The sequence below is a fragment of the Geotrypetes seraphini genome, chromosome 4 (assembly GCF_902459505.1).
Source record: "Geotrypetes seraphini chromosome 4, aGeoSer1.1, whole genome shotgun sequence".
Classification (NCBI taxonomy): Eukaryota; Metazoa; Chordata; class Amphibia; order Gymnophiona; family Dermophiidae; genus Geotrypetes; species Geotrypetes seraphini.
The window spans coordinates 90,855,224-90,880,680 of record NC_047087.1 but is presented as its reverse complement, the minus strand read 5'-3'; the positions used below and the strand labels follow the sequence as shown (position 1 = coordinate 90,880,680).

At 43.6% G+C, this 25,457-nt stretch overlaps 1 protein-coding gene across 6 annotated transcripts in view; it reads left to right on the top strand.

Annotated features, from left to right (window-relative positions):
* The first annotated feature begins 300 nt into the window (after positions 1-300).
* The window catches only part of BBX (BBX high mobility group box domain containing), a 198,788-nt gene continuing 173,631 nt past the window's right edge, over positions 301-25,457 (top strand). The window contains exons 1-2 of one of the 6 annotated variants that reach the window (XM_033941025.1): positions 301-526; positions 3,968-4,046. Coding sequence is in view for 2 of the 6 variants with exons in the window: in XM_033941030.1 (XP_033796921.1) it covers positions 1,137-1,282; positions 3,968-4,046 (225 nt within the window). In the remaining 4 variants the exon portion in view is untranslated. Of the gene's footprint in view, positions 527-596; positions 704-987; positions 1,283-1,358; positions 1,691-2,251; positions 2,513-3,967; positions 4,047-25,457 lie in introns of those variants that run through there. The other 5 variants (XM_033941029.1, XM_033941030.1, XM_033941024.1 and 2 more) reach the window with 5 other exon arrangements.

Sequence of the window (25,457 nt, the reverse complement as noted above, 5' to 3'; positions counted from 1 at the left end):
TAAATTTTACCCACAGGAAAAAAAACTCCATCTGTGAACAAAATAAGTATTAAGTTTGCAACTACTTTCCACCTAGGACAAATTTTCAAAAGGCAAACATACCCATACTTTCCTGATGAAAAATAGGTACAAGGAATTTATAATATGAAACTGCCCAATAGGTGGTTGGTGCCTTAAATATATAGATCATGAAATGTGTTCAGGTGCTAAGACTTTGCATTACGCCAAATAACACGTACACACACGTAAACATCAGGAAAGTTTTGTAATTAATGGATTTTTTTTCCCCAGAGGGTGAGTTAGGCAGGTTAAAGGGGTACTTTGAGTGGAAATGTAATTCACGGTAGCAGAAATCTCACTGTAACTTGCCACAGGGCCTTCTGTCCATTATCTGGAAGCTCTCATCAATACTCGTGGGTGCTCAACCTGGCCCGTAATATTCTACCATACAGCTCTCCCAACAAGCCAACGAAGCATGCTGAACCGAGCAGAGTCGCCGGCCGGAAACAAGCGCTCCATTTTTTCAGTAGGTTTGGTTGGTTGTTTGTTTTGGTTTTTTTTTTTTTAACCAGGCAGAGGTTCCTCCTCTCCTCTGAACAATAGTGGAGCTGTAGTGGCCGTCCTGAAAGGTGACAGGACTGAATCAGAAAGATGGCTCAGAGTGGCACTCCGATTGCCGGACGTCCTTGCTTCGGTCCAGCAGGTGGTTATTTCATGCATATATACCAGGGCCTGCACCGGGCCAACCTGCAGCCTGGCCAGAGGGGGAAGTGGGGAGGGCGCATTGGAAAGCCGGCACTTGTTTATCAGGTGCCCCTGTTAATACCAGGAGGAGTGAGACAGCTGGAGCCTGCTAAGTGCATGCTAGTCTCCCATCATCCCCAGTGCACAGGAAGAGAGCCTGAGCCCCAGGAGACCCTTCTCCCTTTCTCTCCCCTTCTCCCTCGCTACCTGTCCCACAGCCGTGTGAGAGATGTATCTCCCCCCCCCCATTCCCCATCCTCCCTGCCCCCGCCCAGCCACGGCGTGCTCGGGTGTAACGGCCTTTCAGTATGGCCGGTCCCTACTGTCTGTCAGGCTCAAGGACCAATGGCATGAGGCCTTAGAAGGAGAGGCGGCGGGGCTCCCCGGGCTGCATGCTAGAGAGAGAGCCTTGCGCTCGCGCTGTCTCCGGTTGCAGTTTTATCTCTTTTCCCCTTTTCCACCATATCGCGGAGGAGGCAGCGACAGGCGGAGTGCTCCCCCCTCCCCAGTCTGGGTGTGACAGAGAGGGGAGCTGGAGGTGAGTGCATCTCCTCTTTCCAAAAAACACTTTTCACTCACTGGCAGCGGGCACGGGAGGGGGGGAGGGGGAAAGCCCCCAAGTCTCAGCCACTTTCCCCCCTGTACCCCAGTCCTTGCAAACTTTAGTTGGAAGGCGAAGGGCGGCTCGGGCTTGGCCTCTCCGTGCCTTCTCTGCCCTCCACTTCGTTTCCCAGGCCAGGAGGGAAGTGCATGCCAGACGGGGGCTAGGCCAACGGTGCCAGCCGAGGGCAAGCTGCAGAAAGAGAGAAAGAGACTCGGGACCCCGGTCGCTGCAAAACCGAAACTTCCCGACGCAGGAAAGTACCTCTGCTCGTCTCTCGTGCCTCGTACAGAGCACGCAGCAAGCTTAGCGTCCGGAGTTGGACTTCATTTCTTCACGCTCTCGGTGTGTTTGTATGGAGAGAGTGTGTGTGTGTCTGTGTGCGCAACGGACTCCTGGCCACCGGAGACAGGCGGGCGTGTACCAGGTCGCTAAAGTGCACCGTGAGGGGCAAGAAGGACTAGGGCAGGCAGGGTTTGTATTTATTTGAGCTTTTATTTTGTGTACATGGACGTGGGCTGCTCTTCGTGTTCGCAAGTTGAAGGTGGCAGGAGGGGGAGGGGGGTGAGGAAGGCCTCGCTCTTTTAAAGTCCTCTTTCTGGGCTAACTTGTGACATTACGTGGTGCTGATGACAGAAAACTTGTCTAGAATGCCCCCGGGGATGGGGCTGGGGGCTCGGGCCGGTCCCACGCCCTCCTCGGCCGTCGGATTGCTTAGCCGGTGTGAGGTGCAACGATCCGGTCGCTTGCAAATTAGAAAAAAAAAAAAAATCAGACTCCGGCTGCTTTCTCTCCTCCTCTTCGCACTCGTCGTGTGTCTCTCTCTCGTTTTTTTTTTTTTTGTGTGTGTGTTTTGGTGTTTTTTTTTTTACCTCTGCAATGGATAGAGAAACTTGCAATGACGTTAAAGCCGTGAAATGAAAATATTTGTCGCCTGCTCCCGGTGGTGGACGACTCTGTAAGCAACTGGACTCCGGGAGGAAGGTGGATTGAATGCATTAGGAAGAAAAAAAAAAAAAAAAAAAAGAAGCTGAGCCAACATGGTACGACAGAGCCAGAGAGAGAGAGAAGCTATTTTTTGCCCTTTCCTTTCAGTGAAAAATAAATCAGCGAAGCGCTCCTGCTCGCTTCTAGGGCGACTTAGCTGAATATTTTAACGGTGTTAAGGTAAATTGGGGACTTGGCCAAAGAGAAACATCTTGTTAAAAGTTTGTGTTGTTTTTTTTTAAAGGAAAGAAGGGAGGGTGGGGAGAGGAGGGTGTTGGGGAGAAAAGAGGCGAGAATCGGATGGTGGTCACTGGCCTGGGGTTTTGAAACCATCGCATGCCCTACTAGTGACACGCTCGGTGAAGCCTGACCGGGGGGGGGGGGGACATTTTTTATTATTGTTGTTATTTATTTTCATGCGTGAGATTTAGAGGCTGTCGCTGAGAAGCTGTGTATGTTCTCCCGGATCACAGAGGGAGAGAAGCTTTTGCTGTTTAAAACGTAGGAAGGGGGGCCATCGTCGATATCGGAACTGAGCAGCGCCGGGATCCGGGGCCCACGGGAAGCGGGTTCTGCCCAGCCGGGGCACGGATCGCGGCCGCAGCCTTTTCCTCACCGCCTCTCCCCCCCCCCCTCCACCACCCCACCTCCCTCCTTTGGTTCATGCCATGTCGTTTTGCAGAAGAGGAGGGGGAACCTTGGGAGACTCTTTGCCCGTTACTGGAGGTGTTTCGCAGACTTTGCCAGAGTGAGATTTGTACTACATTTTCCCCCAAAGCAAGATGGACTCTCTCTTTTTTTCTCTCGTCTGTCTTGTCAGCCCTTTACGATCGACATTTTGCACTAAGATGCAAACTTGATCCCGGCCGCGGACCAAGGCAGAGCCTTGCTGCGTCGGTGCAGGGAAACAACAACAGAGAGAAAACAAGGGAGCCTCGGCGACTGACTTTTGGAGGGAGGGGGGGCTGTATTATTTCTCCTGCGCTTCCTGTCCTATGTAATCTCTCTATCCGTCCATCCGACGGGGTTTGCTTTCTGAGCTCTCGCCTAGAGATTTATTAGGATTTGCATCCAAAGGGCTTCAGCTGTTGGATCCGGTTTGCCGGATGGTCATTACCTGAAACTGTTAAAATGTTGCAACAGTCAATGCCACTGCTTTCTACCTGCACTCCGGTTTGCTTCCATGCTGGATATTTTTATATGCAGCTTTTACTCATTCTCCATGCTTCTGGTCATTCCTGCAACTTGCGGACTGTGTACATTTAAAAAAAAAAATAAATTTTGGAAGGAGGGGCGATCTGCTTATTTTCTGAGTATTTGTGATGGAATGGTTTATGAATTCGTGGATTTTATCACAACTTTCTTCTGTTGGTGGGGGCCAGTGCAAGAACGATGTCTACTCCAGTACAGGGCTCCACTTGCCTAGTCTCCGATGCTCTAACCGTATGCAGACTGTGAATGGTGGCAGCTTTATATATTTATTATACTGGACGGTTTTGTTGACACGGAAGTTTGCATCTAGTGGACGTTTTAGTTGAAATCTGATTTAAAAGCAAGTTTGGTTTTTTTGAAGATGCACCATACATCATATGCAAATTATGATGTACTGATATGCCTTTCTTTCATACTTTGTAGGTCACTATCACATGACAAAGGCTTGGAGACAGCTACAGCTTCATCTTCCTCTGTCTGCAGTTTCCATTTGTCTTCTTTGGTAAGTATGGACTTGTACACACAGGAATGATGGTAAATTTGTTAAAATGCAGGGTCTTGATGCCCATTAAGATCCAGTCTGGTCTTAGATTCTGTAATAGATGGCTTCTGGTGCCGGGCAAATGCTGAAGTTACAGTAGACTTTGTGTGTGAAAGCATTTTAGCTGTGAAGTTTTGTGGCCTGTTGCAAGTTTTGATTGGTCTGTAATTTTGTGCAGAAATGCTTAACCAACTTTGATAGAATTTTCGGTCCATATGGTTGATATAGTTTACTTGTAAAATATACTTCACAAAAATTTTCAGGATTTATGAAATAAAAAATATTTGAGGGAGAGAAAGGAAAGGATGGGGGGTAGGAATATTAGAAGAAATTGGTGTAAGCCCTCTAATTTATTTGATTACAACATTGCAGGGTGACTGTATGGCTAATTATTGCCATTTCTGCTTAGAATAGCCCCAACTATGAGTTATATGCCCTTCCGTTAGATGGTGCCAAACCAAAACTCAGACAGCGCTTGATTCACACATGATGTTCCGTGTCTGTCAGAAAGCTGCAAAATACTGTGGTGCGAGTTGATATTTTTTATTTTTTTTACTTTGTAAATATGATTTTGTAACTGATGTATATTAAGAATTCCACTGGCTCTCGGTAGAAGTTGGGGGTCAATTTAAGATATGTACACTGGTATTTAAAATGTTATATGAAGAAGTTCCATCTTTTATGTTGGAGTTCATAAATGTATCATTAGGATGTTTGGTTTATGGAACACACAATTTATCATTGTTATGCTTCTGACAAAAACAATTCAGATTTTAAGAAATTGTTATACTTTTTTGTTTAAAAAAACTTTTGTTTTTCAATTAGCGCGGATAACTTAATTCCTGGATGATATGACCCTAATTCTTAGCTCCTGTAATCCACAATGAACTGTTAGTATTTGCAGAATATAAGTCTCTGTATAATATAATATAATGAAAGACATTTGCTTTCTGTACCTCAGTTTCGCCGTTTCGCCTGCTTTCAGCTTCCTGGAAGTAGCTGAACCACTTAGAACATCAGGCAGGCATTACCCCTTTTTTTCTTTTTTATGAAGCCGCATTAGCGTGTTTTTAATCGCTGACCGCGGCGGTAAAAACTCCGATGCCCATAGAATTCCTATAAGTATTGGAACTTTTTTACCACTGCGGCCAGCAATAAGAAAACGTTAACTCAGATTCATTAAAGGAGGAGTTAATTCTCTGCAGTTGTATATAGATATCTAGCAGGGTTGGGACAAGGATATTGGGTGCTCTAGGCAAATTTTCAGCCTTAACCCCTCCCACTCGTTGAAATTTCAGACCCCTATTTTGCTCCTCTCCCCAATAAATCATGCTTTTATTTATTAAACAATGTGTGTTTGTGAGAGATGGTGGTTAATTAATGAGGTGCTAAAAGAGGTGGTTAATGAGTGAGAGCTAAAAGAGAATCCTTTAGAAAGTGGAAGAAGTAGCCAACTGAAAACAATTGTAAACAGCATAAGGAATGTCAAGTTAAATGCAAGGTGCTAATAAGTAAGGTGAAGAGAAACCTTGAAAAGAAGATTCTGCTGGAAGCAAAAACATACAGTAAAAACTTTTTTAGGTATATTTAAAGCAGTGGTCTCAAATTCAAACCCTTTGTAGGGCCACATTTTGGATTTGTAGGTACTTGGAGGGCCTCAGAAAAAAAAAGAGTTAATGTCTTATTAAAGAAATGACAATTTTGCATGAGGTAAACTCTTTATAGTTTATAAATTTTTCCTTTTGGCTAAGTCTTAATAATAATATTGTAATTTATAGCTAAAGAAACATATAATCAAGAAATTGTTTTATTTTACTTTTGTGATTATGATAAACATACTGAGGGCCTCAAAAAAGTACCTGGCGGGCCGCAAATTTGAGACCACTGATTTAAAGCAAGAAGCTGGAAAGGGAATTTTTTGGACTGCTAAATGACTAGGGAATAAAAAGGACTCTCAGGGAAGACAAGGCCATAGTGGAGAGATTGAATTAATTCTTTGCCTCTGTCTTCTCTGAGGAAGATGTGCCAGAAATGGTATTCAATTCTGATGAATCAGAGAAACTCAAACACATCTCTGTAAAGTTGGATAATGTAATGGGTCAATTTGACAAATTGAACAGTAGCAAATCACCTGGACTAGATGGTATACAACCCAGAATGCTGATAGAATTGAAAAATGAACTTGCATAACTTTTGATAGTAATTTGTAATATTTCTTTAAAATCCAGCATAGTACTGGAAGATTGGAGGATGGCCAATATGATGCCAATTTTTAGAAAGGATTTCAGAGGTGATTTGGGAAATTATAGATCAGAGAGTCCGATGTCGGTGCCAGGCAAAGATGAAGTACTTCATGAAAGACTTCTGAGGAAATTAGAATGTCATGGGATAGGAGGTAATGTCCTATTATGGATTAAGAACTGTTTGAAAGACAGAAAGCAGAGAGTGGGTTTAAATGGTCAATATTCTTTTTTTTTTTTTTAATCTTTATTAAATTTTCAAACTACAATTATGCATGCAAATAATTCATGTACATATAATATTACAAGAAAAGCACAATAAACTTACAGATTATTAATAAGCAATTATTTTCCCCCATCCTCCCACCTAATAATCAAGAAAATAAATTCTCTCAAGAAACTACCTTAAAAAATCCCCGAATCAATTCCAATGCAAACCCCTCCCCCCTCCCTCCCACCCTGGATGTGTATGTTTAAAGATCAGTAAAATAAAGTTAGCTATCATTCCTTACAAAATTTAGCCAATGGCTCCCAAACATCCAGAAATTTCCTGTAAACTTCCCTGCTGTATAGCCATCAAATATTCCATTTTAAAAGTATAACAAAGAGATTCCCACCATAAAGTGTAATTTAACCTATCCCAGTTCTTCCAGTTCTTCAATATAAGTTGTAGGGCAACCCCTGTCATTATAAAGAAAAGTTTGTTATTCCTAGCAGATATTTGGCTTTTAGCTCTCATTAACGTACCAAATAGGATGGTATCGTACGTCAATGCCACTGGATTTTCCAATATTTTGATCACTTGGTCAATATTCTTAATGGAGAAGGGTAAATATTGGGGTTTCCCCAGGGGTCTGTGCTGAGATTGTTGCTTTTTAATATATTTATCAGTGATCTAGAGATGGGAATTAGAGAATGACACGGGGAAAAAATCTGTCCCCGTCCCCGCCCCGTCACCGGCCCACCATCCTCTACACCGCCCCGTCACCGCCGTTTCCTTCACCGCCCCATCACCGTCACCGCCATCCCTTTCACCGCCCCGTCACCGCCACTGCCATCCCATTCACCGCCCCGTCACCGTCCCCGCTGCATCCATATAAGCCTTAGTACTGTAATATTTAGCTTATTCCTTTCTTATAAATCAAAGTTCCTGCTGCTGAACTAGAGAAAGAGATGTTCAGCTGGCAGGGCTTTGTTTATAAATTTTTATCAACACAACTAATATACTATTTTATCCTAAAGCAAAAAATAAATAAATAAATATAATTTTTTTTTCTACCTTTGTTGTCTGGTTTCTGCTTTCCACATCTTCTCATTGAATTCCTTCCATCCACTGTGTGTCTTCTCTCTGCGTCTTCCATTTGCTGTTACTGTGCCTCTCCCTTCACCCCCCCCCCCCAAATTGGTCTAGCACCCATCTTCTTCCCTCCGCTCCCTCATAGTCTGGCATCTGTCTTCTTCCCATTCTGTCTTCCACATTTCCCTTCAGGGTCTGTTCCTCTCCACCCTCCTTCAATGTCTGTCCTATTCCTTTCCACCACCACCCTTCCCTCCCTCCTTTACCATCTGTTCCTTTCTACTACCCTTCAGCTCCTCTCGCGTGGCCTATCTATCTACCTTCCTCCCTCTTATTTTCATGGCACGTTACAATGTAATTTGTGCAAGCCACTGGAGCCTGCGAGCTCGATCCCAGTCCCATCCCCACAAACCATCTCGCTTCTGTGCTCCTATTTTCCCCATTTCTAATATCTCCCCTATGTATCTGCCATTGCCCCCCCTGTGTCCATATACCATCCCCATGGCATGTCCCCTTTATGTCTCTGTCCCTATGCCCCATGCACATAATTTTCCCTCTTTCTGTTACCTTCCTGTGTCCAGATTTCCCCTATTTTCCTCTTCCATACCAGTGTGTCTCTTCTTTTCAACCCCATCTAGCTTTTTTCCCTCTTTCTTCCCCCCCCCCCTGCTTCTAGCATCTGGCTCACCTGCCTGTCCTTCCCTTTCTTTCCTGCTGTGGGTTTTTCTTTCCGTTTTCATCCCCTTGGCCCAGAATCCTTTTCCCTTTCACTCCCTCCTTACAGTTTGAGCCGGGAACACGGGTGATCGCACGGTCCTCGCAGCCCCCACCCGCCTGCCCAATCGATTCTAGTGTTTAGCCAGCTCTCTCCCTTCTCCTCACCTTAGTTTGCAGGCTTTCTTTTTCAGCGACCTGCACGCTTTCCCAAAGAGCCGCACACGCGCGGCTGCTCAGTGTACAATCTTCTGCTCTGCTGCAACTTCCTGTTTCCGGTTGCGTCAGAGCAGAAGATCGAAACTGAGCAGCGGCGGATGCGTGGTTCTCTGATAGCGTGCGGGTCGCCGAAAAAGAAAATCTACAAATTAAGGTGAGGAGAAGGGAGAGAGCTGGCTAAACACTAGAATCGATTGGGCAGGCGGGTGTGAGCTGCGGGGACCGCGCGATCCTTCATGCCTCACTGCGGGGACAAGACCCATTCACCGCCCCGCGGGCGGTGAATGGCCTTGTCCCCGTCGCCGCAGCGACTGCTAGTTTTCTTCCCCGTTTTCGGCGGGTGACCCGCAGCTAAAATGCGGTGGCCGCGGGTAAACCGCCACCGTGTCATTCTCTAATGGGAATGACAAGCGAGATAATTAAATTTGCTGATGATACAAAGTTGTTAAATTGCAAGAGGATTGTGAAAAATTGCAAGTTGACCTTGGGAGACTGGGTATCAAAATGGCAGATGACGTTTAATGTGAGCAAGTACAAAGTGATGTATGTGGGAAAGGGGAACCCGAACTATAGCTATGTGATGCTGGGTTCTGTGTTAGGAGTCACTGCCCAGGAAAAGGATCTAGGTGTCAGTGTTGAGAATGCGTTGGAACCCTCGGCTCAATATGCAGCAGATGCTAAGAAAGCAAATAGAATATTAGGAATAATCAGGAAAAGAATGGAAAACAAAGATGAAAATGTTATTATACTCATATCGCTCTATGGTACGCTGTACCTCGAATACTGTGTGCAGTTCTGGTCATTGTATCTCAAAAAAGATATAGCAGAATTAGAAAAGGCACAGAAAAGGGCAACAAAAATGATAAAAGGGTTGAGATGACTTCCCTATGATGAAAGGCTAAAGCATCGAGGGATCTTCAATTTGGAGAAGAGATGGCTCAGGGGTGATATGATAAGAGGTGTATAAAACACTGAGTGGAGTGGAAAGGGTAGATGTGAATCGCTTGTTCACTCTTTCCAAAAATACTAGGACTAGGGGGCATGCAATGAAGCTTAGATTTAAAACAAGCCAAAGAAAATATTTCATAGTCAAAAGGGAACAACCAAAGACAAAATAGCACTGTGGAGACGACCATCTTGATAAACAGTTTATTGTGAAACTGTCTTCACAAGTACAAACGATGCGTACACTTGAAAAATCCAAATCGTACACAGTACCAATTCTGTGGTATTGATCTGACACGGTCCATGTTTCGGTACAAGACAACCTTCTTCTGGGATCTGTACTTGTTAAACCATAAGATATAAAACTGCTAAAAGCTTCCAAAATACTGTGTGATGAAAGTCAGAACATGGTCCTAACAGTGGGTGTGGTAGAGCAATTGACTGAACTACGGTAATTAAAGATTTTTCAGTGTACTCACTAGAAGGCCACTATATAAGGAATTACAGTAGTCCAACAATATAGTTGCTAAGGTTAAAATATAAGTATTTTAGATGGTTAGCTAAGAGCAGTTTCTTCAAGGAATCAAGTTTATTAGGTTTTTATATACCGCCTATCAAGATTATCTAAGCGGTTTTACATCTGGTCCGACCATTTCACCTATTACTTCAATTTAATCTGGAACCAACCAAAAGAAAAAACTCACCCAAAGACAAGAAAAGAACATCTCACAAGGGGCCACATTAACCCAGAGGAATACTGGGCCCACTACGAAGCGCTCGAGGAAACAAACGAAGAGGGTGAATTCTGGGAACAGTGGTCAAAAACAAGCACATCCATCTTAGACAAAGTAGCTCCTAAACGAAACAGAACAAACCGCTCAAATAAATATAACAACTGGTTCGACTCCGAATTACTAAAAATGAAACAATCAATACGACGACTAGAAAGGATCTGGAACAAATCAGACGATATATCCGACAGGAACAATTGGAGATCAAACATAAAGGAATACAAACAACTGATAAAAGAAAAAAGGAAAACATTCTACTCATCCATAATACACATATCCAATACAAGTCCAAAAGGAACTAACACTCCTGAATTGTTCAATCTAGTAAAAAATTTATTTGACACCACACGCCACAGTCAATCCCCGCACGACAAAAAACTTCCAACAGTAGACGATCTAGCACAACACTTCGACTCAAAAATTGTGAACCTAAGGAACAACTGCCCAACAATCAACACAGATGAACAGCAAATAGCCAACATACACGAAAATGAAACACCAGCTGACATGTTTTGGAACTCCTTTCAGGACCTAGAATGGAATAACTTCATAAAACTCTATAACAAATACACTAAATCAAACTGCATCCTAGACCCCTGTCCTTCCAACATAATGAAAGCAGCCCCTTTAGACTTTAAAATAACACTATGGACTCGCATGTCTAATAATTTAAAAAACGGAAAATTCCTATCAAAAAATGGTCACATCATAATCACCCCAATTCCAAAAAACCGTAAACTACCCCTAACATCAGTAACTAACTATAGACCAGTAGCATCCATCCCATTTTTCGTAAAAATAATGGAAGGTTTGGTACAAACCCAATTGATGAACTACCTGGATCATTTCTCGTTGCTACATGAAACCCAGTCAGGCTTCAGACCGCTGTTTAGTACGGAGACGGTGATTGCAGCGATCCTAGATTACATACGCAACTTATTCAGCAAGGGCCACAAAGCTTTAGTCATGCAATTCGACATGAGCTCGGCCTTCGACTTGGTGGATCACAAAAAATTACTACAATGCTTAGACGCAATCGGCATCGGAGGCGAGGTGCTGGACTGGTTTCGAGGATTCCTTACGACCCGCACCTATCAAGTACGCTTCAATTGTAACCTCTCCAAAATATGGAGAAACCCATCAGGCGTACCACAGGGGTCCCCACTATCCCCACTCCTCTTCAACGTCTACATAGCTTCACTGGGTACGCAGCTGACACAGCGAGGCGTAAAAGTATTTAGTTATGCAGACGACTTCACAATCATTATCCCGTTTACTACCTCGCCCTCCGAAGTCACCCCCACAGCAACTGAAGCGCTAAACATGATGGAACAATGGACCACAGATTTCAAACTAAAGCTCAATGCAGAGAAAACTAAATTCTTTATAGCCTCGCCACACGTACATAACACGACAAAATCACTACACATTAACAATCTTAACTACCCTATTCAACCAACGATGAAGATTCTAGGAGTAATACTAGACCAAGAACTAACCATGAAAGACCATATAGACTCTCTAATCAAAAGAGGGTTTTTCACTCTCTGGAAACTTAGGTCCATTAAGGCGTACTTCCACACTTCAGCCTTCAGAATCCTAGTACAATCCCTAATACTAAGCCACCTAGATTATTGCAACATCACCCATCTGACAATCCCCCAGAAGCAAATGCAAAGACTACAACTGATACAAAACGCAGCAGTCAGGATGATTCTTGGGTTGAAGAAGTCCGACCATATAACCTCTTCCTACAGACTCCTACACTGGCTGCCGATGAAGGCACGCACGAAGTTCAAGCTAGGATGTCTCTGCTTCAAGGTATTAAACGGTCTAGCCCCTAAATATATTACAGACCTCTTCTCATTCCCAACCAACAGACATAAAAGAAAAACACACCTGAAATTTGTCTCCCCTCCGGCTAGAGGGTGTAAATATAAGAGATACCATCAACAACTGCTATTGTACCAGGCAGCCACATGGGGTAAAGACTTAGAAGAACTAATTGCACACACAAACAACTATGGCGAATTCAGGAAACACCTAAAAACCTACCTGTTCTTGAAATACCTAGGTAGCGAACCAGAACATCAGCCCCCTCATAATACCACCATATACCCGACCCTGTAAATTGTAAACCCCAACCCTAATCACTAACCATGAACACACCATTCAATTCATGGAATATTTCTAAATTTTGTGTTAGCAGCATGGCACTTCCTGGTCTTGCAGCACACAAACTGTTGTTAATATTATTAATGTTGGAATTACCAGATGTACAATGCTATACCCGTTAATTCGCTGTATGTACAGTTTCTCTTTATTGTATTTACAGTTTCTCTTTATTGTAAACCACTTCTCTTTATTGTAAACCGCCTAGAAGTCGCAAGATTGTTGGCGGTATATAAGAATAAAGTTATTATTATTATTATTATTACAATCAGATACTCAAGTATTTTTCCCTACCTGTCTTGGTGGGTTCACAATCTATCTAATGTAGCTGAGGCTATGGAGGACTGAGTGACTTGCCCAGGGTCACAAGGAGCAGCGCGGGGTTTGAACCCACAACCCCAGGGTGCCGAGGCTGTAGCTCCAACCACTGCGCCACACACTCCTCCAGAGCAGTATGAAGCAGGAAGTACCAGGAACTTTTAGATGGTACTTCTCATATAGTTAAATTTCAGAGAGCAGTAGGTCAGGTTAAGCCTACTTGCAAAGGTGATGTGCTAAAACAGGAGTTTTAATTAGCTTTGATTTCCTTAATTAAACCTCATTTTGAACTTTTGCAAGATTTGTACCTTAAATTTAACTGCCCAAAGGCATAAACATAAGAATAGCCTTACTGGGTCAGATCAATGGTCCATCTACCCCAGTAGCCTGTCTTCACGGTGGCCAATCCAGGTCACTAGTATCTGGCAAAAATCCAAATAGTAGCAACAGCCATGCTACCAAGCAAGGGCAGGCAGTGGCTTCTCCCATGTCTGTCAGACTATGAACTTTTCCTCCAGGAAATTGTCCAAACCTTTCTTAAAATCAGCTATTTTAACTGCTCTTACCACAACCTCTGATAACGCGTTCAGAGCTTAAGTATTCTCTGAGTGAAAAAATATTTCCTCCTATTGGTTTTAAAAGTATTACTCTGTAACTTTGAGTGTCCCCTAGTCTTTGTAAATCTTGATGCAGTAAAAAATCAGTCTACTAGTACCCATTCTACACCACTCAGGATTTTATAGACTTCAATCATTTCTCCCCTTAGCCATTTCTTTTTCAAGCTGAAGAGCACTAACCTCTTTTAGTCTTTCCTCATGCAAGAGGCGTTCCATCCCCTTTATCATCTTGGTTGCTCTTCTTTGAACATGTTCTAGTTTCGCTATATCTTTTTTGAGATAAGGCGACCAGAATTGGACACAATATTCAAGGTGAGATCACACCATGGAGTGATACTGAGGCATTATAATATTCTTAGCCTCCTTTTTACTTTTTTGGCTGCCACTGCACATTGGGTGAAATTTGTTTTAGCGTATTTTCTACAATGTCGCCCAGATCTTTTTCTTGGGCGCTAATCCCCAAGATAGACCCTAGCATCTGTTAACTATGATTTGGGTTATTCTTCCCAATGTGCATCGCTTTGAATTTGTCCACATTAAATTTCATCTGCCAATTTTCAAACTTTTAAGCCCTCCATATCCTCTGAGATATAGATAAGTATATTCAAGTCCTGATTATTCCAGCATCAACTCACCCAGAACAATCATGTAGATAGATATGTGTAATTGGACATAATACATTTTAATGTCTGCTTGCAATTTTTCAAAATATGCATGTGTTTTAAAAACTTTGAACAGTTTAGTGTCATCTGCAAATTTAATCACCTCACCTCATTCCAATTTCCAGATCATTTATAAATAAGTTAAATAGTATCAGTCCCAGTACAGATACCTGCGGCACTCCACTATTTACCCTCCTCCATTGAGAAAAATGGCCATTTAACCCTATCCTCTGTTTTCTATCTGATAACCATTTTCCTATCCCATGATTCTTTAATTTTCTCAGGAGCCTCTCATGAGGAACTATGTCAAAAGGTTTCTGAAAATCTAGATATACTTCATCAACTGACTCACTTTTATCCACATGTTTGTTCACACCTTCAAAGAAGTCAAGTAGGTTGGTTAGGCAAGATCTCCCTTGGCTGAACCCATGCTGATTCCGTCCCATTAAATCATGTTTGTCTTCTTGTTCCACAGTTTTATTTTTTATAATGGCTTCCACTATTTTGCCCAGCACTGAAGTCAAACTTACCAGTCTGTAGTTTCCCAGATCTCGTCTGGATCCCTTTTTAAAAATTGGCTTAACACTGGCCACCCTCCAATCTTCAGTTACTATAGACAATTTTAGTGACAGATTACAGATCACTAACAGCGGGTCAGCAATTTCATGTTTGAGTTTTTTTCAGTATCCTGGGATGTATACCATCTGGTACAGGTAATTTATCACTTTTTAATGTGTCAATTTGGCTTAGTACATTTTCCAGATTCTCTGAGATTTTTCAGTTCCTCTGCATCATTGCCTTTGAAAACCATTAATGGTAATCACACAAATGCAACACTACATTTTCTTCTAAGATTTCTTTGCTTGGTAGCTATCTTTTCTTAGCCAAGAAAATTGGTAAGTACTCATTCTATTTGTCAAGGAGACACATTGAGGACTATTTTGTTAAGGTAGTTACTAATGCATGTTCACAGTGAATGAACAGTTGACGTTAACGAACCTTTGCGGTAGCAGGCAAATTCCCAGTGCAGTGTAAAGTTTTCTAGTGTGTTATCTTCAGGATAGGTAATGCAGAATTTGCTCACTTACACCCAGTGGAGCAGATAGAGTATTAAAAAAAATTGCCATGGTGCTAGTTAACCATATTGGCAGTAAGGGTATTCCTTTCTAATCTAATAGCAGCTACTAATATATCTATTGTAAAAATATGGTGAAATAGTTTGCAATTATCAGTTGTGTCTGAGGCTTCCAGAACACATATGCAAAGTGTCTCTGCTCTGCTGTTCTAGTGGCCATTAAACATGTGAGAAATTTAATAGATGAGCTACTAGCAATGTTGGAAAATGTGACTAGAGCATTCTTCTTAAATATAACTACAGTAGACTCTGTTATCCAGCACCCATGGAGATTGGTAGATGGCGAATATATGTAGTTTCTGGTTGCTTGAGAGTTACTACTAAAAATAGTTTTGTCTCCCTTCCCACTTCACCTTTCTGGTCTGAGACACTCTCACTCTCAACCCCCAACCCTACTTGTAGGTCCAGCATCTGTACCTCTCTTCCCACTCTCCTTTCTGGGCTGGGTCACTTTTAATTCCCCCCTCCCCCAACTTATGGGTCCAGCATCCATCCATCTCCCCTCACCTGGTCTTCACCCTGCAGATCCAGCATCCATGTCATATCCACCCCCTCCCCTCCGCGTGGGTAGAGCTGATATTATTACTTGTGGCTTTTCCGAAGCAGCAATGGCAGACAGCAGAGGCAGCACTGGAATCAGGCTACTTGCGCTAGCCTCAGCAGGGCGTTTCCTCTGCTGTGTTGGAAATGACGCAGCAGAGGAAAGGTTCTGCTGGGGCTGGCCGCAAGCAGCCTGTTTACTGTGCTGCCACTGCTGACTGGTTGCTGCAGCTTCAGGGGCTGGAGGGAGGGGGAGGGGGTTGTCAGGTCAGGACCAGCTGCTGCTGCTTAGAAGGCTGAAGGGAGGACAATTTTTTTTTTTTTTTTTTTTGCCGGTTAGTTGAGAGTGCTGATTGGTTGAGTACTGGTTAACTGGGATTCTACTATAAATAAATAAGGGACCTGTTTGTTACTGTGAATTCCAAGCTACTTTAGGTAGTTGTTGGATTCAATAAAGAAGCCCTTTGCTAGGGACTCAATCTGGATCCATTAAAAAAAAAAAATTTTAATAAAGGGTATGAGGGATGGCCAGGCTAGTGCAAGCGTGTTCTACATTTTATGTGAATCTTTAGCCTAGGGCCCCTTCAATTTTCAAACTTTGAAGCCCTCCATATCCCCTGGGATATGGATAAGTAAATTCAAGTCCTGATTATTCCAACATCAGCTCACCAGAACAATCATGTAGATATGTGTAATTGGACATCATACATTTTAATGTTAAACTTTTGTTTCTAGATAGTGTAGAGCAGGGGTGCCCAATAGGTCGATCGCGATCGACCGGTAGCTCGCCAAAGCAAAGTGAGTCGATCACCCAGGACTCACTTTGCTTTGGCAATCTATCGGGCCGATCAGTCTTCCTCTCCCTGACGTCAATTCTGCCGTCGGAGAGTAAGTTCGGGCCAGCCAATTGCTGCCTGGCTGGGCGGAACTTCCTCTCCGACGGCAGAATTGACGTCGGGGAGAGGAATGCTGGTCGGCCCGAAGCAGGAAGAGCATGGGGCGGTGTCGGCGTCGGCTTTGGAGCCTGTTATCCATTGGTGGCGTTTTGGCTCCTGTTCCCCGATGGCAGCGGCAGTGGCAGTGGCTTGGGGAAGGGCAGGGAGAAAGAAAGAAAGGGGGCAGGAAGGGAGACAGAAGGAAAGAAGAGAAACAGAAAAAAAGAAAGGGGGCATGAAGAGAGAAAGAAAGAAAGGTCAGGGAGAGAGGAATAAAAAGTTGGGGGAGGGAATGAGGTGTGGAGGAGAGGAACCATACAGGCTGAAAGAAAGATTGGATGCACAGTCAGAAGAAGAAAGTGCAACCAGAGACTCATGAAATCACCAGACAAGGTAGGAAAAATGATTTTATTTTTAAATTTAGTGATCAAAATGTGTCTGAATTTATATCTGCTGTCTATATTTTACAATATGGTCCCCTTTTACTAAACCGCAATAGTGGTTTTTAGTGCAGGGAGCCTATTAGCGTCGAGAGCAGCGCTGGGCATTCAGCGCAGCTCTCTGCGCTAAATACTGCTATTGTGGTTTAGTAAAAAGGGAGGGGGGTGGGTATTTGTTTATTTTTGTATGGTTGTTACTGAGGTGACAGTGCATAGAGTCATCTGCTTTGACCTCTTTGAAAAAACCCCGGAATAGGAATGATAATTAACAATTCTATGCGTGCAGTTTGCGTTGTGCTTTTTTAAAATTTTATTGTTGGTAGATCATTTTGACTTGGTCATTTTAAAAGTAGCTCACGAGTCAAAAAAGTGTGGGCACCCCTGGTGTAGAGATTATCCCAAAATAATTTAACCAGTTAAATGGACTATTTGAAAAATATCTCCCTGTCCCCTTGGGTGAAAGTGCATAGTGTGGTTAGTTTTTGAGTTTTGATTTGACTTCAGACACTTTTTGCCTGCGGACCTCCCCTCAACACACACTTTTTGTTGAAGATATTTGAAAAGCAATGACCTGTCTTCCATGTACATATTTGTGAGAAAATTGTTTAAATGTTCAGCCCTCTTGTATTTAGGGGAGGGTAAAGGTGGGAGAACTGTTTGCATTTATTAAGACAGAGGGCTTCTCCCCAAAGATACTTTGTGTCGTAAACCCCAACAACTCCTTTTTTTTTGTACCTGCTATTTTAGTTTTTGGGAGCTTACGAGAAGAGCCTGTACAGATCATCCTACGAAAGGAATGAATTCTTGAATATCAAATGTTCTTATAGGCAGTTCTTAAATAGCGAATGTTACTATTTTATTGTATTAGCTGTGCTTTTCAACTTGTGAACAGATTGCAGTTCTTAACACAGGAAGGAGCTTTCACTCTCAATTTCTGTATTTGCGTTTTCTGAATGGAAGGGAAGAAAACCAATGGTCTAGTTTAGTCTGCTGGAACCCTAGAGTACCTCAATCATAGGTAGGAACATTTCCTTTATAATCATCTGTTTCTCGGTCATAAAGTGTAAAATGGCTACTAGAATGATAGGTCAGATGTTAACAAGGATTACAGATACAGTTCTATAATTTTTGCAAAATGTGGAGGCTACTAGAGGGTATATAGACTATTCTGACATGGTAGTAAATACATGCCGTATAGAAGTCTTTATACCCTTGTGCGTTGTTAATTTTGCTATTTAATTCATTTTGAATTGAAAATTTTCAATGATCCACACAATAAACTCTATATCCTTAAACACAAAAATACTATTTTAGAAATTAAGTAAGACAAAAAACCCTGAAAAGTCAGCCCAAAGTATAGCTGCTTGATGAAGGTCTCCAGCTTGAGTCATCATCCAGGAAAAGGATCAAGGTGCTCATTGATAACGTTGACATTCTCTGCTCAGTGTGCATTACCAACTAAGAAATCAAATAGAATGTTAGGAAAAGAAGGGGGAATAAAACAGAATATTATAATGCCTTTGTTTCTTTCCGTGGTATGATAGCACCTTGAATATTGTGTACAGTTCTCATCACTGCATCCCTCCCTTCTAGGCACTAAAATTACCTGAGTTAGTACAACCATCTATCTTGGTATACTCTTTGATTTTCATATCTCTTCACTGAGCAAATCCTGCTTTTTCACACTGGTCTATTTGATGCTATCACATTTTCCATCCTCATTTTTATTCTTTTTTGACAAAGCTTGATTACTGCAATATCATTTATTCTGGAAACACCCAAGGATTTAAGTGCAAACTCCAAACCTTTCAAAACTGTACAATTCACTTGCTTTGTCAAATAAATAGGTACACTCGTATCTCACCTTTACTTAGTGAACATCACCAGTTCCCAGTTGAATAAAGAATTAAATTCAGAATCCTTTTCCTCACTTTTAAGGCACTACCTTATCTCCACTCCTTGACCATTCCATAAACACCCTCTTGCATTCTTCGTTCAAAGAAATGACCAACGACTACCGTATTTTCACGTAGATAACGCGCACCCGTGTAAAACGCGCACACGGGTATAGCGCGCGGAAAACACAAATTTATGTACAGAAATTTTGATATACCGCGCACACCCGTATACCGCGCATGCTGCCCAACTCTCCTTTCGCCCGCCCCGACTCTCCTCTGGCCACCCCGACTCTCCTTTCTCCCGCCCCGACTCTCCTCTCCCTCTTGAAGTCCTGTCCCCACCCTGAAAGCCTGATGCCCCCCCCCCGACGTCCGATTCACCCCCCCGCAGGACCGCTCGCACCCCCACCCCGAAGGACCGCTCGCACGCACTCCCACCCGCACCCCCACCCTGAAGGACCGCTCGCACCCCCAGAGCCTCCCGAACCCCCCTCATCATGTAGAAGCTCCTACCGGTGTCCTGCTGCTTTCTCTTGGCGGTCCCTGCCCTTCCGTGAGCCCTGCGCCTGCGCTGCTTCCTCTTCCAGCGGTTCGCCCTTTCTCTAACGTCAATCCCTCTTGCCCCGCCGACTCCCCGACACGATCGGGGCAAGAGGGAGCTCAAGCCCTCTTGCCCCAGCCAACCGCGGCACCCCCGACACGATCGGGGCAAAAGGGAGCTCAAGCCCTCTTGCCCCCCCGACACGATCGGGGCAAAAGGGAGCCCAAGCCCTCTTGCCCCGCCGAGTCCCCAACTCCCCGACAATATTGGGCCAGGAGGGAGCCCAAACCCTCCTGGCCACGGCGACCCCTACCCCCACCCCGCACTACATTACGGCAGGATGGATCCCAGGCCCTCCTGCCCTCGACGCAAACCCGCAAACCCCCCTCCCCCCAACGACCGCCCCCCCAAAGAACCTCCGACCGCCCCCCCAGCCGACCCGCGACCCCCCTGGCCGACCCCCACGACACCTCCACCCCTTCCCCGTACCTTTGTGTAGTTGGCCAGACAGATGGGAGCCAAACCCGCCTGTCCGGCAGGCAGCCAACGACGGAATGAGGCCGGATTGGCCCATCCGTCCCAAAGCTCCGTCTATTGGTGGGGCCTAAGGCGCCTGGGCCAATCAGAATAGGCCCGGGAGCCTTAGGTCCCTCCTGGGGCGGGGCCTGAGGCACATGGGCCCAACCCTACCATGTGCCCAAGGCCCCGCTCCCAGGAGGGACCTAAGGCTCCCGGGCCTATTCTGATTGGCCCAGGCGCCTTAGGCTCCACCAGTAGGCGGAGCTTTGGGACGGATGGGCCAATCCGGCCTCATTCCGTCGTTGGCTGCCTGCCGGACAGGCGGGTTTGGCTCACGTCTGTCCGGCTAACTACACAAAGGTACGGGGAAGGGGGGTGGGGGTGTCGTGGGGGTCGGCCAGGGGGGTCGCGGGTCGGCTGGGGGGTGCGGTCGGAGGTGCTTGGGGGGGTGGTCGTTGGGGGGAGGGGGGTTTGCGTCGAGGGCAGGAGGGCCTGGGATCCCTCCTGCCCGTAATGTAGTGCGGGGTGGGGGTAGGGGGTCGCCGTGGCCAGGAGGGTTTGGGCTCCCTCCTGGCCCGATATTGTCGGGGAGTTGGGGAGTCGGCGGGGCAAGAGGGCTTGGGCTCCCTTTTGCCCCGATCGTGTCGGGGGGGCAAGAGGGCTTGAGCTCCCTCTTGCCCCGATCGTGTCGGGGGTGCCGCCGTTGGCAGGGGCAAGAGGGCTTGAGCTCCCTCTTGCCCCGATCGTGTCGGGGGTGCCGCGGTTGACTGGGGCAAGAGAGCTTGAGCTCCCTCTTGCCCTGATCGTGTCGGGGAGTCGGCGGGGCAAGAGGGCTTGACGTTAGAGAAAGGGCGAACCGCCGGAAGAGGAAGCAGCAGGCACAGGGCTTACAGAAGGGCCGGGACCACCAAGAGGAAGCAGCAGGACATCGGTAGGAGCTTCTACATGATGAGGGGGTGGTCGGGAGGCTGTGGGGGTGCGAGCGGTCCTTCAGGGTGGGGGTGCGGGTGGGAGTGCGTGCGAGCGGTCCTTCGGGTGGGGGTGCGTTGGGGGGAGGGGATTATGTAAAAAAAAATTTTATATAGCGCGCTCACACGTATACCGCGCAAGGTTATGCACGGTTTGTAAAAACACGTATAACGCGCGCGTTATATGCGTGAAAATACGGTAGTCCTCCCTCTCCCCCAGTATGCTCACTTGAAATCCACAAGACAGTCTGCCTTTTTCTTTACAGCTCCAGCTCCATGGAATTCTCTGCCCCTTAATATTGGTGAAGAATCTCGGCTTAAGAACTTTAAAATCAAGATTAAAACTTGACTATTTAACCAGGCGTTTTTTGTGTGAACAAATGGCCCACTCTTTTTCCCTATCTCCTATTGTGTTATTGTGTAAGATTGATGTAAAATTGGCCTCGCTATAGTCAACTCTTTTTTCTATCCAAATAATTGTAGTTCCTTGTTTCCATACTAGAATTGTATACTGCCTTGCCCTGCTTGACAAGTTAAAGGCAGTATAGTAAGTTCTGACTAAATAAAAATAAATAGCTATAGTGGAATGAGAAAAGGTACAGAGAAGAGTGACCAAAATGATAAAGGGGAAGGAATAACTTTTTTTGTGAGGAAAGCTAAAGAGGTAAGTCATCTTGGAAAGAGGCCGTTGAAGAGAGAGATGATACTCATAGATATATAAAATCACTAGTGGTATGGAATAGAAACATGATGGCAGATAAAGGCCAAACAATCCATTCAGTCTGCCCGCTCGCAACATCCACTATCTTCTCCTCTCCCTAAGAGATGCCACGTACCTGTCCCACACTTTCTTGAATTCAGACAGTCTTTGTCTCCACCACCTTTACCGGGTGACTATTCCATGCATCTGCCACCCTTTCTTTTAAAAAGTATTTTCTTAGATTACTCCTGAGCCTGTCACCTCAACTTCATTCTATGTCCTCTCCCCCTGGAGTTTCCTTTCAGTTGAAAGAGACTGGATTTATGCGTATTTATGCCACGTATGTATTTAAACATCTCATCTCATCTCATCTCATATCATATGAGACTAGAAGACATGCATTGAAGTTAAGTGGTACATGTAAAACCAATTGAAGAAAATATTTCTTTACTCAACATGCAATTAAGCTCTGGAATTTGTTGCCAGAAAATGTGGTAAAAGCAGTTAGCATAGCAGGGTTTAAAAAGTTTTTGACACGTTTCTAAAAGAAAAGTATTTATAGTAAAGGGATTTTTAACCACGTTGTTTGTGTGACTTTATGTTGAAGGTAAATGATGAATTGGTCTTTTTTTATTAATTTGCTTCATTTTTTAAACGGATATTTTTATATGCAGTGCTGATTGGTGGTTTCTTTTCTATTGGTTTGAAGAAGTAAATAACGGGGAGTCTGTTTTCTAAAGCATTTCTGCTTTTCATGGATATCATTTGTAATCTCGCTTTTAAAAAAAATTAAAGATCTAGGGCTCCTTTTACAAAGGTGCGCTAGCGTTTTTACTACCGAAAAACTACCGCCTGCTCAAGAGGAGGCGGTAGTGGCTAGCGCGCGCTATTCTGCTTGTTAAGGCCCTAATGCACCTTTGTAAAAGGAGCCCCTAATCTTTTATTTATTTATTTTAGGTATTTATATACTGCTTATCAATAAAACCTGTTAGGATCAGCAAGTTGCTTTTGAAAATGTCTACACAGTATGGGATTTATTTATTTTGTAGTGGTAGTCTAGGTAGATCAGTGATTCTCAACCCCAGCCAGTCGGGTTTTCAAGATATCCCTAATGAATATGCATGAGAGAGATTTGCATATAAATGGAAGTGACAGGTATGCAAATCTCTCTCATGCATATTAATTAAGGATATCTTGAAAATCCGACTGGCTGGGGGGTCCAAGGACAGGGTTGAGAACTACTGAGGTAGATATTAGAGTAGGAAAGTTCAGCAGATGAATTTGTTTTGGTATATTTATGCATACAAACTAGCTACATTCTCCGAGGACAAGCAAGCGTATTCTCACAGGTGGGTGACGTCATCCACAGAACTCAGTATGGACAGTACCAAGTGCACTATTACTTTAAATTTTAAGGCAGTGCCTGTACCACACATGTGCCGGTGCCTTCCCACCTGACATTGACTTGCAGGACTTGCAGTTTTTTGTTTTCCACAGAGCTGAGAAGTTATAGCTTGAGTGTTTCTTAAGCATATCAAACCTCTGATTTTTTTAAAAATGCCTTTCCATCATTGTTATTCTTAGTTTTTGTTATAATACATTTATTTTTATCATATTCCTCAATTTCTACTGGCTTTGGTTTATTTTCGTCAACTTTTTCTTTTTTGGCCTTTGGGCCAATTTGAGCCTTTTTTTTTACCCAGGAGCATTGATAGTTTTCAAGAACGTTTCTATTCGAGCTCCCCAGGTCATCCAGCCCTTTGATTTTGTGTCATGCGTTTTCTCGTCCATGTCAAAATTAGTACCAAGCGGTTTTAAAAAATGGTATCATTGCAATAGGAACATTTCAAGCTCTGACACGTATAATTGGTGTATCCACTACCTGGGTCCTGAACATCAGGACATTACCTGTGTCCTCTACTCCTGTATGCAAAAGAGGTCACTTTAAAGTCTGTAAACTACTTTTTGGAACTGTGTTGACATTTACATTGAACATAGCTGGTCTCTGTGACCCCAGCATTGATATTAGTGTCAACTGCATCGACACCGCAACATGAGTGTCAAGTATTGGGCAACTTGCAGCGTCGAGACTGTACTTCGTTGATGCCTCTGACATTGAGGGATGTAGCACGTAAGAAAGCTAAGAAGCATAAACGTTCTTCCCTTTTAAAGGCATACCACTGTGTTCGACATCAAGGTCTCCTAAGTCACACCAACTGGTACAGCAGACTGTTTCCATGCCATGGTCTCTTTCGATACTGGCACCAACTATCCAGGAGGAGATCCAGGCTTTGGTCAGATAAGAGTTTTCAGGGCTACTGCAGACACTCTTTACAGATCTAAAGCACTTCCATGCCAGTGTCAGCCCAGCCCAGGATTGCATCGAAGCGTCTGTTGAGGGTCATTAGAGTTGTCCAGAAGAACCTAAAGTTGGAAAAATTATTTGAATTAAAGTTTTTCCCATGAATTTGATTGTGCTTGATCAGAAAATAATTAAAAAATAATTTCTTAAACCCATCCTGGGGTCACTCAAAGCCACTAATTACATAAAATTCAATTTTTCTTAAAATTTGCTGCTATTTTTTGTTTAATGGAGCAAATTTATTGGTATTATAGCTATAACTTTTATGTTTTCACACATAATAAAATACTGCTAGATTTTTGCAAATTTTTTTTAAAAATAAACCTTCAATATCTGTACTTTATTCTGGAAAATAGAAATTTAACATACTTTGCTAATAGCTAAACACATACACTTTGGTGTGGCCATCTTCTAATGGTGTTCCAAACACTCAAGCATTCAGTGTCATGGGAAAAACTTCAATTCGCATAGTTTTCCCAACTTTTTTTCTGGACAACCCTAAAGTTCATGCACTCCTTGACATTGAGCATTAGAGCCTTTGCAGACCCACTCGACACGTGCATCATCACAGATGGAAGAATTATCCCCTATTTCACCTCAATGCAGGATTAACACACTTCTTTGCACACTCCCTGATAAACCTTATGTTTCTTCTAGTTACCCAGAACCAGACCCAATTGAATACAGACTCAAATACACTTAATTTGCATCTGTGATGGAGAATGAATAAATGTGTGTATGTACCCACATATTTCATAATCCATGCTTATGCTGTGACTCCATATCCGCTCTGGTCAAATTGTGGGAAAATCTACCTGTATTCCTTGTAAAGTCACAGTGCACTTACTATTTATACATGGATATGGCAACACAGTGTTTGGTTTTTTTAAATAAAAGGTTTTTTTTCCTATGTGTAAAACAGGCTTTTATAAGTTACCTTCAATATGGGAAAAATCCTTTTTGTACACCTGTCCCTCGGTGACCCACTGAAATTCATAACTAGTAGGTTTCAAGTATCAAAATAAAATACACTGATTTTTATTGAGTCATTTAAAATAATATATATATAACCACGTTGTCTGTCATTAAATGATGTTACAAAAACATCCCTCACCCAATCTTTTTTGAGCCATATATATTTTCCTTTAGATCCAACACTGACTGATATGATAACAAATATAAACTCATGTATTTCTAGACTCCAAAGTTGGGCCACTTCAGTCCGGATGAAACTCAACGCAACAAAAACTAAGCTCTTATGGTTTGGCTCGAAATTTGATCATTTGCCATCTTCGGTTATCTTGACTACTGGAGACTCTTTAAATATTTAGCACTCTTCTAAAGTGTTAGGTGTTATGT